The sequence below is a fragment of the Musca vetustissima genome, unplaced genomic scaffold (genome assembly GCF_032173495.1).
Source record: "Musca vetustissima isolate MV318-11 ecotype Yass unplaced genomic scaffold, APGP_CSIRO_Mvet_v1 utg139869, whole genome shotgun sequence".
NCBI lineage: Eukaryota > Metazoa > Arthropoda > Insecta > Diptera > Muscidae > Musca > Musca vetustissima.
In genome coordinates, this window is record NW_026888559.1 from 81,915 (window position 1) to 95,517 (window position 13,603).

General features: G+C 33.8%; 1 protein-coding gene across 1 annotated transcript; it reads right to left on the minus strand.

The window, feature by feature from the left end:
• Positions 1-492: 492 nt before the first annotated feature.
• Positions 493-7,332, minus strand: LOC133336398 (G-protein coupled receptor dmsr-1). Its single transcript, XM_061544694.1, has 5 exons — positions 7,158-7,332; positions 6,874-7,000; positions 3,139-3,321; positions 1,003-1,185; positions 493-854 (listed from the first exon to the last, which is right to left on the minus strand). The coding sequence occupies exons 1-5, from the start codon at positions 7,288-7,290 to the stop codon at positions 533-535; spliced, it is 948 nt and encodes a 315-aa protein (XP_061400678.1). The 5' UTR covers positions 7,291-7,332; the 3' UTR covers positions 493-532.
• Positions 7,333-13,603: the final 6,271 nt, after the last annotated feature.

Consider the following 13,603-nt stretch of genomic DNA (forward strand, 5'->3'; position numbering starts at 1 on the left):
TTGTCGTTGTTATTTTCCGACACGAGCAAAAATTGCCAATGGACTTATTTATTGAACCTTTTTTTTCGATTTTGCCTTTTTCCCTTCCAAATTTTATCTCTGGTATACATTTTCATTAGTCGGGTTTTTGTTGTTGTTATTTTTTTTTTGCATTTTGAATTGATATCCTGTCGAATGGCCTGGTGGCTGGCTATTTCTACAGCTGTATGCCCTTAAAATACACTTCAGCCGAAGAAGTGCCGTCGACAATCATTTCATTGTTATAGTCAATATTCCGGTTGTTATCGGTGGTAATGGCCTCTCCTTGTTTTTCTCCCGGACCACCGCGTCGTCGTCCTCCTCCTCCTCCTCCGACAATGCCATCAATGTGTTTCAATTTCATCACTGTTGCTGTTGTGGTGGTAGCGGTGGTTGCTATAAGGGTTTGCTGCTGTTCGGATTGCTGATGTCGTAATACTGTTGAGGTGGTGGTGTTGGCGAAGGTTTTGTCATTGTTCGACAGCCGCCTCATCTCATTATCCCCTGGAGCCAATCATACGCACGTTGTGGTCAAACGCGTTACCCGTGTCAGTTCAATGCTGCCCAGACGCCTCTTAAAAAATAACGATTTAAAGGTGGTGCGGAACTGTTTCGACATCAGGCCATAGAGCACGAAATCAACAGCCGCATTAATGAGTGCCAGTAAATCCATCATTTCGCCGAACACTTGATAGCACACTTCGAAAAAACATTTCTCCATAATGCCGGACATCAGACCCAATATGCCCTGGGGGAATTCGGTCAATAAGAAAAGGATTAACACAGCCACCAGCAGCATTGTTGTACGGTCCGTACGCCGGTCACATTTAGGTATTCTGTGGCGGAGAGCAACAGAGAGAGAGAGAGAGAGATGAAGAAATACAAAAACAAAAGGGAATACAAGTTAAGTCCTCTTTAAATCCCATTTTTCCGAATTTATTATCGGAAATTAATCCCACTCCCACCCATATTGTGGTGGCTTACCTTGAGGCATGCTTTTGCAAATGTTGATGCTGGGCCGACAACTTATTTGGATTACTATATTCCTTGAGTTTTTGCTTCCGCTTGGAGGCCTCACACAACACCTTGACCAGCACGAAGCTAATTATGGTTAATATACAGCAGGGCAGCAGCTTAATTATAACCGAGTGGATCCAAAAATTTATTCTGTAAAAAGAAATGAAAGGGAAATGAAACAAAGGAGTAAAATGTAGGGATCGGATTGGAATAAAAAACAAATTTCAAGGCCCATCGGGACTAATATTTTTTAAAAGTATTGTTCCAGGGTCAACAATAGGTGTGGATTAAAAAAAAAATGTGAGGTTGTAGGTTTTATAAAAAATGTTCAAGTACTGGTTTTTTTCAAATTCTCAGAATATTTTTTCAGGGTCTCAAATAAAGTGTGGATTTTTTAAAGAATAGTTTATAGGGACCTATAGAAGGCGTTGATTTTTTAAAGAATATTTTCAAGGCCTATCCAGGGCGTGGATTTTTTAAATAATAATTTTTTCAAGGCCTATCCAAGGCGTGGATTTTTTAAAGAATATTTTTTTCAAGGCCTATCCAAGGCGTGGATTTTTTAAAGAATATTTTTTTCCAATGCCTATCCAAGTCGTGGATTTTTTAAAGAATTTTTTTTCAAGGCCCATCCAAGGCGTGGATTTTTTAAAGAATAATTTTTTCAAGGCCTGTTCAAGGCGTGGATTTTTAAAGAATCATTTTTTCAAGGCCTATCCAAGGCGTGGATTTTTTAAAGAATCATTTTTTCAAGGCCTATCCAAGGCGTGGATTTTTTAAAGAATCATTTTTTCAAGGCCCATCCAAGGCGTGGATTTTTTAAAGAATATTTTTTCAAGGCCCATCCAAGGCGTGGATTTTTTAAAGAATATTTTTTCAAGGCCCATCCAAGGCTTGGATTTTTTAAAGAATATTTTTTCAAGTCCCATCCAAGGCGTGGATTTTTTAAAGAATATTTTTTCAAGGCCCATCCAAAGCGTGGATTTTTTAAAGAATATTTTTTCAAGTCCCATCCAAGGCGTGGATTTTTTAAAGAATATTTTTTCAAGGCCCATCCAAAGCGTGGATTTTTTAAAGAATATTTTTTTTCAAGGCCTATTCAAGGGGACCACAGAAGGCGTGGATTTTTTAAAGAATATTTTTTGTCAAGGCCTATTCAAGAGGCCCACAGAAGGCGTGGATTTTTTTAAGAATATTTTTTTCAAGGCCTATCCAAGAGGCCCACAGAAGGCGTGGATTTTTTTAAGAATATTTTTTTCAAGGCCTATCCAAGGGGCCCACAGAAGGATTGGTTTTTTTAAGAATATTTTTTTCAAGGCCTACCCAAGGGGCCCACAGAAGGCGTGGATTTTTTGTAAGTATATTTTTTTCAAGGCCTATCCAAGGGGACCACAGAAGGCGTGGATTTTTTGAAGAATATTTTTTTCAAGGCCTATCCAAGGGGACCACAGAAGGCGTGGATTTTTTGAAGAATATTTTTTTCAAGGCCTATCCAAGGGGACCACAGAAGGCGAGGATTTTTTGAAGAATATTTTTTCAAGGCGTGGATTTTTTAAAGAATAATTTCTTTCAAGGCCTACCCAAGGCGTGGATTTTTTTAAAGAATAATTTCTTTCAAGGCCTACCCAAGGCGTGAATTTTTTTAAAGAATAATTTCTTTCAAGGCCTACCCAAGGCGTGGATTTTTTTAAAGAATAATTTTTTCAGGGGTCGACTCCTTGATTCCGGTTCCAGGAACCTAAGAAAGTTTCACATGATATGTAAATTGAAAATATTAACAAGAAACGAATTGAAAAAAGGTACAAAGAAGAAAAAGTCAACTAGGTTCGACAAACATCTGTGTATTGGCATATCAACATGAAATTTCAATTATTTCCATTCCATTGCAATTTAAGATCCATGTCTCCTGAGGAATGTGAAAAAAAAGTCCTTCACAGTCACCATCATCTGGTTCGGTATTAGCGGTGGCATACCGTTTAGTTTCAAATGAACCACTACTCCCTTTAGGTATTTTTTGTTTAACATTTTTTTACAATAAACATTGACACACACACATACATATACATATGCACACACTACCATAGATGTGTATATACCACTTACCTATACAGATTGGAATTTTTATCAGCTTGAACATAGTACAAGACCCGATTGTCCTTTACACGTTCGCTCACTTTAAACACCAACAGCGTGGGAAAACAGACAATGGGCGATATGACAAAGGAGAAGAGAATGCATTCGTTGCAGTGGGACAACAGGAAGCTGGCACATGCTCCATGGGGGTGTCTGTAAAAATAAGAGGGTAATATTTGGCAAAAACGTTGACTACACGACGTGTGTTTGGTGGCATACGAAGTGAATTGGTGGGGAGGTGTATGGGGTCAATTGAAGGTTATTTCGAATGGGTTTGTTTTTTGGTTTGTCAGTGTATTGCATTTTTATTGTTAGATGTTTGATTATTTTGTTGATTTTGATTGGCACACAAAAAAAAGGAAATACAGAATGAGAACAGGAGAAATCAAAGAAGCAGAAAAAAACGAAGGAAAAATAAAGTGAGTCTTTTTGGGCGATTTTTTTTTAAGAATATTTGTCAGTTGATTTTAGAATCGGTACACCAATTATTTAACAACAGATCTCTAAAATGGAAATAAACCAATTATTTTAATTTTGAATTTTGCAATAAATTGAAAAAATAAGATGCAATTTACAACAATAAAAAAAAGTAAAATATCGATGTGAAAGGTGCTGAAAAAATTATTAATGAAAAAATAAATGTGTAGTATAGAAAAATATGAGGCAAAGAGCCAGAGGGGCTCACAAAAAAAAAAAAAAAAATAATAAAATATAAAACATGTGAATTTTAGGGTCCCACAATTTTTTTCTATAGAAAAACATTGGACCCAAGGGTCTCAGGAATTTTTTTCTATAGAAAAACATTGGAACCCAAGGGTCTCACGAATTTTTTTCTATAGAAAAACTTTGCAACCAAGGGTCTCACGATTTTTTCTATAGAAAACATTGTACCCAAGGGTCTCACGAATTTTTTTCTATAGAAAAACATTGGGACCCAAGGGTCTCACGATTTTTTTTCTATAGAAAAACATTGGGACCCAAGGGTCTCACGAATTTTTTTCTATAGAAAAACATTGTGACCCAAGGGTCTTACGAATTTTTTCTATAGAAAAACATTGGGACCCAAGGGTCTCACGAATTTTTTTCTATAGAAAAACATTGGGACCCAAGGGTCTCACGAATTTTTTTCTATAGAAAAACATTGGGACCCAAGGGTCTCACGAATTTTTTTCTATAGAAAAACATTGGGACCCAAGGGTCTCACGAATTTTTTTTCTATATAGAAAAACATTGGGACCCAAGGGTCTCACGAATTTTTTTCTATAGAAAAACATTGGGACCCAAGGGTCTCACGAATTTTTTTCTATAGAAAAACATTGGGACCCAAGGTTCTCACGAATTGTTTTCTATAGAAATGAAATTTTTCAAGAAATTTTTTTTATTTGAAAAATCGACCAAGTTTGACCTTGCATATAGCTGATAAAAATGTTTGTATTCAAATTAAAAAATTTAATTGGATTTTATATTTATAGAAAAAAAGGAGAAGGAAAAAAATCTTATACATTTTCGAAATACACGAACATATAATCTTTTCGAATATAAATTGCAATACATGAAAAAATATTAGACAAACAAATAAATGAACAGTGATAAAAAGTGTAAGATATGAGCACATACATACATATATTAAATACACTGAACGAAATGTTACGAGGATACAAGAAATCATAAAGGACTCCAACGAATATGAAGAAAGTTAGCAAAAAAGGATTACAAATGGCAAATGGAATTTAATTTTTTTTATTCGGAAAAATACACACACATATATACACAAGATATGCAATATATGTACGTGTACACACAATTTCACATATAGACACATATAGGGAAAAATTCATTACAAAAAAGAGAAAGTGCTATTGGTAAGCAAATGGTATGTTCGGTTGTACCGAATACCCTTCATTATCAAATAACTTAAAATATTCGGCATATGTCAGTATTTCCCCCATACAATCAGAATAAATAAGTCGCTCAAAAATCTCCCATGTATGAGAGGTGAGGTACACCTACGAATTTTTTTCTATAGAAAAAAATTAAACCCAAGGGTCTCACGAACTTTTTTCTATAGAAAAACATTGGGACCCAAGGGTCTCACAAATTTTTTTCTATAGAAAAACACACACACACAAAACACATAGGTCTAACGAATTTTTTTCAGAGATAGAAAAACATCATGGGACCCAAGGTTCTCACGAATTTTTTTCTATAGAAAAACATTGGGACCCAAGGGTCTCACGAATTTTTTTTATAGAAAAAAATTGGGACCCAAGGAATTTTTTTTATAGAAAAAAAAATTCGTCAGGTTCCCTGACGACTACTTTTTTCTATATAGAAAAAAATTGGGACCCAAGGGTCTCGATTTTTTTCTATAGAAAAAAATGGGACCCAAGGGTCTCACGAATTTTGGACCCAATGATCTCACGAATTTTTTTCTATAGAAAAAAAATTGACTCAAGGGTCTCACGATTTTTTTTCTATAGAAAAAAATTGGACCCAAGGGTCTCACGAATTCTTTTCTATAGAAAAAAATTGGACCCAAGGGTCTCACGAATTTTTTTCTATAGAAAAAAATTGGACCCAAGGGTCTCACGAATTTTTTTCTATAGAAAAAACTTGGACCCAAGGGTCTTACGAATTTTTTTCTATAGAAAAAACTTGGACCCAAGGGTCTCACGAATTTTTTTCTATAGAAAAAAATTGGACCCAAGGGTCTCACGAATTTTTTTCTATAGAAAAAAATTGGACCCAAGGGTCTCACGAATTTTTTTCTATAGAAAAACATTTGGACCAAAGGGTCTCACGAATTTTTTTCTATAGAAAAACATTTGGACCCAGGGGTCTCACGAATCTTTTTCTATAGAAAAGAAATTTTTCAAGAAATTTTTTTTATTGGAAAAATCGACCAAATTTGACCTTGCATATAGATAAAAATGTTTGTATGCAAATTATAAAATTTAATTGGATTTTATATTTATAGAAAAAAAGGCGAAGGAAAAAAATCTTATACATTTTTGAAATACACTGACATATAATCTTTTAGACAAACAAATAAATGAACAGTGATAAAAACTGTAAGATATGAACACACACATACATACATATATTTAATACACTAAACAAGTTGTTACGAGGATACAAGCAATCATATAGGACTCCAACGAATATGAAGAAAGTTAGCAAAAAAAGGAATACAAATGGCAAATAGAATTTAATTTTTTTTATTCGAAAAATTACACACACATACATACACAAGATATGCAATATATGCACGTGTACACACAATTTCACATATAGCGAAAAAAATCGATTACAAAAAAGAGAAAGTGTTATTGGTAAGCAAATTATATGTTCGATTGTAACGAATACCCTTCATTATCAGGATAACTTAAAACATTCGGCATATGTCAGGATCTCTCCCATACAATCAGAATAAAAAAGTCGCTCAAAAATCTCCTATGTATGAGAGGTGAGGTAATCCTACCCAGGTCGGATTTATGAAAAAGATATTTAAAATTCAACTTTGTTTTCATTGCAAACGATGTTTCAGTTTTTTGAGTATGTATGTGTGTATATGCAGGTGTACACATGCCCGAATAGTGTTTTTATAACTTTTCATTATTGTACCGAAAAAAAACACACACAAAACACATTGCAACATTGCAATACAATAACATCTAGAGGATTACAATAACAATATCAGCTTACCTTATGGCTACATAGCGCCACACTGCCAATGTCACCGTCAGACCAATGGAGATTGTATGCAGGACTTGGGTATAATTCATATGGAACAGAATGTAAATGGCCCAGGCGTAACTGAAATCTTTTTGACCTGGAAAGTAAGAAAAAAAAATATTTGGATATACAAAACAAAAAAAAAAAAAAAAAAAAAAAAAAAAAAAACAAAATACCGGACTCCCTTGGATCGATTTTTTTCTATAGAAAAAAATTCATGAAACTAATTTTTGATTTTTTTCTATCTGACTTACCTGGTTTCATATAAATATACTGTGACGATGCAAATGGTATATACTCAATCATTACAAACATATCAGCCACTGCCAGCCACTTTAGAATTTTATTTATAGGGGCTTTGGCCATGTCCTTTTTGGTCAATACCATGATATTCAAAAGATTGGCAATTGTTCCGAAGAGGCAAATCTGAAATGCAAAAAAAATAAATAAATAATAAAAACAGGGATAATAAAATGATTGATGACTGTAGTTGTATTGGTAACATGATAAATGTAAATGTAATTTATGAATGTATGGGATATCTGTGTGTTCTTTTATACATGATTACACATGCTTGGCAATTAGCATTTACATAAAAAAGCTTGGTAATAAAAACATTGCTTTTTAGTCCTTTTTTAAACATTGTGTATGTACCAGCAATTAAATATATCAATAGTCGCGCCTGCATATATGTATGTATATCCATCAAATGTACATACATATAAAACACAATGATGTTATCACGTCAAATGTGAGTACAGTTTAACTTGATTCGGCTAGTTTTTTTCATTTCATTGGCCACAAGAATTTGGTTCTATCGAAAAACTTTGACCTCACGATTTTTTATAGAAAAAAATCGACCCAAGTGTCTCACGACTTTTTTTTATAAACAAAAAACGATTTTTTTATGGTTTTGGATCTAAAGGTCTTACGATTTTTTTTTTCTGTAGAAAAAACTTGGATCCAAGGGTCTCACGAATTTTTTTCTATAGAAAAAATTTGGACCCAAGGGTCTCACGAATTATTTTTCTATAGAAAGAACTTGGACCCAAGGGTCCCACGAATTTTTTTCTATAGAAAAAACTTGGACCCAAGGGTCTCACGAATTTTTTTTTTCTATAGAAAAACTTGGACCCAAGGGTCTCTCGAATTTTTTTCTTTATAAAACTTGAAAAAACTTGGACCCCAGGGTCTCAACAATTTTTTTCTATGGAAAAAAACTTGGACCCAAGGGTCCCACGATTTTTTTTTTCTATAGAAAAAAACTTGGACCAAGGGTCTCACGGATTTTTTCTATAGAAAAACATTGACACAAAGTTGTCACGATTTATTTTCTGTAGAAAAAACTTTGACCCAAGGGTCTCACGAATTTTTTTTTATAGATTTTTTTTTTTTGTAAAAAAAATTGGACCCAAGGGTCTCACGATTTTGTTTCTATAGAAAAAAACTTGACACAAATGTTGTCACGATTTATTTTCTATAAAAAAATCGATCCAAAAGTCTCACATATAAAAGGCATTGATTTCAAAAAAATAGTTTTCGAAGTGAACAGTAGAAAATTGGGTGAATATACTACGACACATTTGTTTTAAAGACACATGAAGTATAAAACCAATAATTCCCGGAATCACATCATTGATCGCAACGAAATGATTATCCCCTTACTAAACTCAGAGTGAAGCTATAAAAAAAGAAAATGTTGACAATGATAGGGTAAAGAAAGGCTTTTCATTTATTCATGAGACCTATGGGCTGATATTTTTATACCCTACACAACTATGTTGTCAGGGTATTATAGCTTTGTGCAGCCCCAAAAGTTTGTAACGTCGCGAAATATTGGTCCTAGACCCACCATTAAGTATAGCGATCGTCATATCTCAACTAGCTGAGTCGATTTAGACATGTGTGTCCGTCCGTCCGTCTGTCTATTATAATTTGTAAACAAGATACAGGCCACAGTTATGGACCAATCTTTTTGCATGTAGGATGGCTTCTGGCCAATGAAGAACCCTATTGTTTTTGGAAACGATCGGTTAATATTTAGGGGATGAAATGGACCAAAAACTTTATTTTTGTCGGTTTTTCTGGTCACTCCAGAGGCCGCAATTATGGCCCAAACACCGCGAATGTTTGCATGAAGAAGGGGATCGGGCCAAAGAATAAGTATGCCTGTTTTGATAACGATCGGTCAATATTTAGAGGGTCAAATGACTTTTGTATATATTTGTACCTGAAGGTCCTAGACCCGAAAAGTTGATAGTATGTTCAAAAGGAGTGATTGACCTTTAAATTGATACCAATTATATTGTCGTATGCACTCGAATGCAGGACTTACACATAAATATTTAAAGGTGCTTACGTATTCATATATTATTTAGTAACCCATTACCATATTAGAGGGCGGAAATATAGCGCTGATCGCTTTGAAATTTTCCATGAGGTTCAAGTTATGGTCACCGACAACGCCTATAATTTTCAGTGATGATCAGATAATAATTTTGGGATGAAGTGGACCGAAAATTTATTTTTTGGTGTTTTTTTTTCGAGTCGATCTATAGGTCACAATTGAAAGCCGAACATCACAACACAACCCACGGTGAAGGAAATCTGGACAAGTGATTAGAAGGGCTGTACTGAATATTTTTAATATTTCTTGACATCTGGTCGGTCAAGAGCGTGCAAATATCGCGAAATATTGCCCAAGCTCAGAATATAGAACCATAGAAAGTTATAGTTTCGTGGAAGTTGTGTAGGGTATCGTATGGTCGGCCACGTCCGACTATACTGCTCCGCTCACTGGTTTTATATTTGACAAGATTTTAAAAGTAATTTCTGTTAAGTTCACCATTCGTCTAGGGAGCGTATAAGTAATATTAATAAACATTAACCTGGGTGCGTATTATTATCCTTAAATTAATATTAATCATACGCCGAATAAAAGGTTAGGATTTGTTTCCTAAAAACTTTCAAAGCCTAGAAAAAAAGGATCTCACAATTTTTTTAAGGAAAAAAAAGTATTATGATTATATTCCGATTTCGGGTAATATATCATGGAGTTTCCAAAGAAAAATACCATAAGAAGGAGACATTTTTTCTACAATTTATATTCGATTGAATTTACTAATACGCTCCCATGTTAAACCTAATTAATATTACTTATACACCCCTTAGTTCAGTGACTAAATAAATTTCATTTTCTTTCAATTTCAATTTAAAAAAATCAAATCCATCGACTATAAATTTTATAACAAAATATATCTAACCCTGTCGAATTGTTGTCTATGGAAAATAGGCTCAGACCATGAATATAATAAGGAGGAAAAATGCTCAAGTCTTTTTCTGACAGCATGCTCTTTTTTATACCCTCAACCGAAGGATACAAGTAAAAATTAGTTTCGACGAATGAACTTCGGCTTTCGGTTACAAATACGTTTCAGCAACTTTGGAGTTGGGATATTATTACGAATCTTCTACATCCTTTGTAAGGGCCTCGAAGACAAGTTGTTTAAAATCCAAGATTTTTATTGTGCGTATAATTTATATTAGATTAATGTCACTAATACGCTCCCATGATAAAACTAATTAATAATACTTATACGTCCCATAGCTATGGAGTTAATTTAATGTCATTTTCTATACATTTCCATTCAAAAATTACTTCTTCTATCTGCCATCTACATTAAGTATAAGAATATCATATGAGGCTGTTGAATTTTTTTTGCTATATAATTTTTATATGGAAAATATTGGAAGCGTGGGGTTTTATAGAAATTAAATATTAGATCCTGTATTTGCTCGTGACTCTTTCAAATTTGTTTCTATTGAAAAAGAGCCCACTGGGTCTAACGATAGAAAATGGGTCACAGGTAAATATCCCTGTTATACTTCATAGGACTTTAAGGCAAATACCTTTCAGAAAATTTGAAGCAACGTGCGAAAGCAGTTTTTTCATTATTTTGCCCTATGTTTGAGCTTAGAAAATTATTTTTAAAAAATCCAGAACATTGAAAAACCATTAAAAAAATATTTAAGTTCTCCTTCATGGTGTGTATACTTTATATTTGCTTAATGGTACTAATACGCTCCCATGTAAGACATAATTAATATTACTTATACGCTACATAGTTGAGTGGTTAAATATATTATGATTTCATATTAAAAAATAACCTCTCCCATATGTATAGAAAAAAATATATGCAATTCTGGATCTAACCATTTTTTTATGGAATACAAATATTATTAATAGGTTCTATCGATTTTTTTTTTTTGTAGCTAAGCGTACTTAATTGAGCCTAGAACGACGTGTGTTAAGTTTCGTGTAAATCGGTTCAGATATAGATATAGCTCCCATATATATTTTCGTCCGATTTAATGTAAATGGTGCACCAAGGACCCTATATATCTTTCGATAGGCACGAAATTTATATATCGGAATTAAGTCTAGAATGATGTGTGCACGAAAAAATTATGTCATATATAGCGTACATGTCCCTAAATAGCTTTCGATTTGCATGAAATTTTCTATAGCCTACTGAATTAAGTTTAGAATGATGTGTGCAAAGTTTCGTGAAAATCGGTTCAGATATAGATATAGCTCCCATATATATTTTCGTCCGATTTAAGGTAAATGGTGCACAAAAATCCCTAAATAGCTTTCGATTTGCATGAAATTTGGTATAGCCTACTGAATTAAGTCTAGAATGATGTGTGTTAAGTTTCATGAAAATCGGTTCAGATTAAAATATAGCTATATATTTTCGTCCGATTTAACGTAAATGGTGCACCAAAGTCCCTAAATATATTTAAATTTGCACGACATTTGGTATAGCCAACTGAATTGAGTCTAGAATGATGTGTGCAAAGTTTCGTGAAAATTAGATATAGGTTCAGATTTAACGTAAATGGTGCACCAAAGTCCCTAAATATATAGACATTTGGTATAGCCAACATATATATGTTCAGATTTGGATCCGATTTAAGGTAAATGGTGCACCAAAGTTCCTAAAAATCTTTCGATTTGCACGAAATTTGGCACACCGTACTGAATTGAGTCTAGAATGATGTTTGCTATGTTTCGTGAAAATCGGTTCAGATTTAGATATAGCTCCCATATATATTTTCGTCCGATTTAAGGTAAATGGTGCACCAAAGGCCCTATATATCTTTCGATTTGCACGAAATTTGGTATAGTCTACTGAATTAAGTCTAGAATGATATGAGCAAAGTTTCCTGAAAATCGGTTCAGATTTAGATATAGCTCCCATATGTATTTTCGTCCGATTTAAGGTAAATGGTGTACCAAAGACCCTACATATCTTTCGATTTGCACGAAATGTGGCACAGCGTACTGAATTAAGAGTAGAATGATGTGTGTTAATTTTGGTGAAAATCGGTTCAGATATAGATATAGCTCCCATATATATTTTCGTCCGATTTAAGGTAAATGGTGCACCAAAGTCTCTAAATATCTTTCGATTTTCACTAAATTTTGTATAGCCTACTGAATTAAGTCTAGAATGGTGTGTGTTAAGTTTCGTGAAAATCGGTTCAGATTTAGATATAGCTCCCGTATCTACTTTCGTCCGTTTTTACATAAATGGTGCACAAAACTCCTAATGTTTGTCCGATTAGCATGAAATGTTGCACAACGTATCGAATTGCGACTTGAATGACATTATTGGGTTTTGTTGAAATTGGTGCAGATCCAGATCCATAGCTTCCATATGTGTTTCGAACCGGTGTCTGATTGAGATTGAATTTTTAACAGTGCAGCGTACCGAAAAGCGTGTATCAATTTTGCTATAAATCAGTTTCCATAAATTTGTCCCATGGTACGCAGATGACTCTAAATCTGCCCGAATTGAATTAAATTTATCATAGGTTGCAGAAAGACATGAGCATGTTCCTTCGAGCGAACATTGACATACAATTGTATGTATGCATATGTACAATATACCCAAGTGGTGAAAGGTATAATATAGTCGGCCCAGTCCGTTTACTGTTTTTTGTTTTTTTGCTTTTATTAATAATTGACCTTACAAAAATTACGAATTAAATCAAAATCTATTTTCCCTATTTCAAATACCACATTATAACCAATAATTTTAATTATGAAAGAAAATATCAAATTCTCGTTATTTAGAACTCATAATAGAATAACTATTTTATGGTATTTCCTATTAATTTGGTATTTTCATTTCCGATCGAATAAACAATCATTATGAAACAATTACAAAAACACACACACACATACAAACATCAGCAGAGATAACATCTCATTAGGCCTAAATGTCAGCAATACCAACAAAATGATATTTTCCTTTTTTTGGCCCAAACAGAATATTTTCTATTATCTAGCCGAACAACAAACATATGTTTTCATTTAACAATATTTAATTTATGGTAATACGATGCAGTAAACAAAGCCCATTCGAAAGACAGACAGAGAGAGAGAGAGAGATTTCCACGAACCCTTATCAAAGATTTTATTGTTGTTATGGTAGTTAGGATCCGCCTATCGACACTGTTGTTTTCCACTGCAGAGGTGGTTGTTTCATTGCTGAGTTTTAATTCCACCAGCCACCATGGCCTGCGGTCGTTTGACACACAAATCTCCTGATAGTATTTAGGCGTTAATATACAACCCATATAAATAAATGTTTTATTCGGAATAAAGGAACAGCAGACCCATAGCCCACAG